The sequence below is a fragment of the Quercus robur genome, chromosome 3 (genome assembly GCF_932294415.1).
Source record: "Quercus robur chromosome 3, dhQueRobu3.1, whole genome shotgun sequence".
Taxonomy (NCBI): Eukaryota; Viridiplantae; Streptophyta; class Magnoliopsida; order Fagales; family Fagaceae; genus Quercus; species Quercus robur.
Window position 1 is genome coordinate 16,111,793 of NC_065536.1, and position 3,648 is coordinate 16,115,440.

At 32.9% G+C, this 3,648-nt stretch overlaps 1 protein-coding gene across 1 annotated transcript; it reads right to left on the reverse strand.

Moving 5' to 3' along the window:
- Positions 1 to 1,930: 1,930 nt before the first annotated feature.
- On the reverse strand, positions 1,931 to 2,683 carry LOC126719312 (uncharacterized). The gene has a single exon (XM_050421882.1). It carries the CDS (start codon positions 2,681 to 2,683, stop codon positions 1,931 to 1,933), a length of 753 nt encoding a protein of 250 aa, XP_050277839.1.
- Between the last annotated feature and the right edge of the window lie 965 nt (positions 2,684 to 3,648).

Consider the following 3,648-nt stretch of genomic DNA (forward strand, 5'->3'; position numbering starts at 1 on the left):
CAAGGGTTACATTTTCTCATAAACTTTTTTTTTATAAGATCTCATTCCGTTTTCTTTATAATACATTGCAACAAAATCCATATTTATATTGTTACACATAAAAGTCAAAGATAATTTAAATATGAATTGGATATTTAGGTGTTGTTTGGTTCTCGTTGAGTGTGTATTCATTTCCTCTGTTCAATTTTTGGACTCATTTTCTTTTTCTCAAATCTTGTACTCATTTTCTCTACCCAACCCATTTTATGTTTGGCAAAAAAAAAAATTGTATAGTTTATGTTTGTTTTTCCACTTTATATATTACAATTAAAAATTCACCACACCACCCTCACACCAATGATCAAATCAAAACCATAATCAATTCTAACATCCACCTCCATCACCACCACCACCAAATCTAAACTCACAGATAGAGTGGAAAAGAACCAGAAAGAAATGGCTACAACAACAGCCACACCCACCACCATTTCCCCCACTCGGAACACCCATCACCATAGCCACAGCCACAACCAAAACCAAACCCATGCCCAAACCCAAATCAAAACCCACCACCAAACCCAATTGGCTTAGTGCCACCAAAAAAAAAAAAAAAAAAAAAAAGAAAAGAAAGAACAAACAAACAAACTAGCCATTGTTGAACTCAACCAAGAGAGAAAATTTAATCTTGACCAAGGGGAGAGAGAGAGAGAGAGAGATGTTGGGGAGTAAAAAAAAAGGCTTAAAGTTGAGTACGTGGGGGCCAAAAATTTTAGATTTATTATAAAAATGTCATTGTATTTGTTTTCGCTGAAAATGAAAACAGCCAAAAGTCTTTTTCATTTTCTATATTCAAATTCATTTTTTCTAGATACTGACAATAAAACTGAGTACTTAAACCAAACCAATTTTTTTTGTGGTGGGTATCAATTTATTGTCCCAACACAATTTATTGTCTCAAATCCATAATTTTCTCTAGCAGTTAGTCTTTCAATTTATTAACCAATCCTATAATTTTCTCTGGCAATTAACATCTTGATTTGGTCTTTACTTTCATGGAAATAAAGTGAATTATACTTTCCAACAATGATTTGCTCCTTTCATGATTTCTTAATTCAGATGGTCAGATGGTGAGTGTATACATGTCTAGTGTAGGCAATATTGTGGAGGATGCAAAATTGGAGGCACATGATCTGGATTTCTTTTCATTTAGATGGATTCGAGATTTCTGTAATAAAGCTGCTGTTGCTTTAGCAAAGCATATAATTTTGGTAGTGAATGTGTTAATTTGGTTAGAAGAAATTCCTTCTCACATTGCCAGATTTGTAGGGCAGGATGTGTAATGTAAATGTGTACTTTTATCAATGAAAGCTATCTGTTCTATTCATAAAAAAATGCCCACCTCTCCAATCATCAATGAAAGCTATCTATTCTATCCAAAAAATGTGTAATTTTATTACATATAAGAAACTTCTTAATTTCTTCTTCTCTTTTTTTTCCGCATGGAATTCAGGTAAATCAAACCTTGAAACTGAAGTTGAGACGTGATATTAATTTATAACAGAAGCACAGATTAATCCTGAATTCAAATAATACCATAAATAAAAATTAAACACAAAAAAAACAAAAACTAGAAAGAATAATATCAAAAACAATTACTGGGAAACATGATAAGCATGCATGCACAGGAAGCACTCAGCTCTTACATGTTGGTATTTCAATCTGAATTTTGGCATTTGGTTCATGGCTTATCGATCTCTTAGGAAACACTCAAAGGAAAAAGAAGAAGAGGAGAGAAATAATAACAATCTAAAACTTGAGAAGACTTAAACCTACTGTCTCTTTTTGATGATTCAATTAGTTACAATAATAGGCAAAGGGATTCGAATCTTGATTCTCTTAATAAATAAAGTAGACCAGGCTATATCACTAAGCTACAAAGCTCTTGACCAAACTACCGCCTCTTGACCTTGCATTTTCTTGGTCTGCCCAAAAATCTTCCCACACTCGTATTTGATGGAACACCAACCATAATATCCTCACATATAATGTTCAATTTCATTTTATCCATTGTAGAAAACCATCTAGTCCAAATATTGACTTTCATCTTAAGGTCAAACTTGACCACCCCAGTATTCTTCTCTGCAATGATATCCTCCATTACTCTATCCTCCACATACATTGAAGAAGTATCAAGCTTCACCTTAATTGCTCTTTGGTCCTTTCTAGGCTGAACAAATGGCTCAATAGAATTGCCTGAGAGGAATTTGCTTTTGTAGAACAAAGACAAGTCAAAAAGACTGTAATAGAAACTATTATGATAAGGGTTTCGTAGCAACAAATAAAAATCCCACTTGGAAGTTATATAAGAGCCTGAAATGTTAAAGGGACATACAAAGACTGCATAAACTTGCAAATTTGGACGAGGGGCATTCCCAAAATAAATTCCTAGGACAGTAGCAATGATAACAACAATAATCAAAATCAAAATCAACATGCAAAACCAATGAACACCAATTTTGTCACCCAGGGTTTTAGGCTTGGGTTCAGTATCAATGGCTGGTGGAAGTGTTTGGGGTAGTGCAACTTCAAGATTATTAGGATTGGGGTTAGTATCATTCGCTTGTGGATGTGGAGGAAGAATTTGCCACACACAAACACAATCAGCAGGTGGCGAAGAAAGATGAAAATCATTGTGGCTAGCCATGCCTAAGGGTTCTTTGTAAATTGTAATGAGTTAATTTCTTACACACACAATAAGAAAGAGAGAAAGAGAGGAGAAGCTAGCAAGTTTATTTGTCTCTGTGAAAATAATTTATCGATTTGGTTTTTATATATATCCTTCTAGTTGAGAAAGAATCCACATGTTATAACTTATAATAAGCACATTTATTCTATATGATATGTACCTTAAGGGATTATTTCATTTGAGTCTCCAATATTCCTTCAAGGCTTTATTTATGACTCTGCATGCCTACTTATCTTATTCGCATTGTACACCTTTAAAAAAAAAACAAAATCAACTCTACACATGCTTTCAGTAATAACTCTATAGGTAGACATCCTTGAGGAATGAGGATAATTATAATTAAGAACATGGACAACTTCAATAATATTGTTGTTAGCAAAGGAAAAGACAGAAAACTAAAATGAAGTTAATCATGACCAATATCTGATCCATTTATAACAAGAAAATCAAGCAGTATATGCATCATCTATAAATATAGGGTCTATTTATGTACATTGAGCATCAGAATATTGTTCTTATTCTCTACATAAATTTGGCCAAAGCTTCAGATTTCTTTCTCTTTCTAACGTTTATTGGGTTGTCGTTGGATGCTTGGAGATTAGCAACTTGTTTGCAGTTCACTGTTCACATGCCAAATGATTTTCTCGAAGTACATCTTTGCATTTTAAATTTTTAATAGATTTCCCATTCAATTAATTTTACCACTAATTAAGAAGCCATGATTTTATTTTTATTGTCTGAATCTGGAAATCATACTGTCATAGTAGGCCTGTTTGTAGGTTTAAACAGAGACATGAAAGAAAAGTGTGCAATTTTTTTCTCATGAATCATATTCATAACCATCGCAAGATAATTGGTAACGAGGTATCTATTCTTTGAACTTTTAAACGAATGATAGACTTTTTACTTAAAAAAAAAAAAAG

Bases quoted from the DNA above. Each gene is read 5' to 3' on its own strand.
- LOC126719312 (XM_050421882.1), bottom strand. From the start codon at position 2,683: ATGGCTAGCCACAATGATTTTCATCTTTCTTCGCCACCTGCTGATTGT.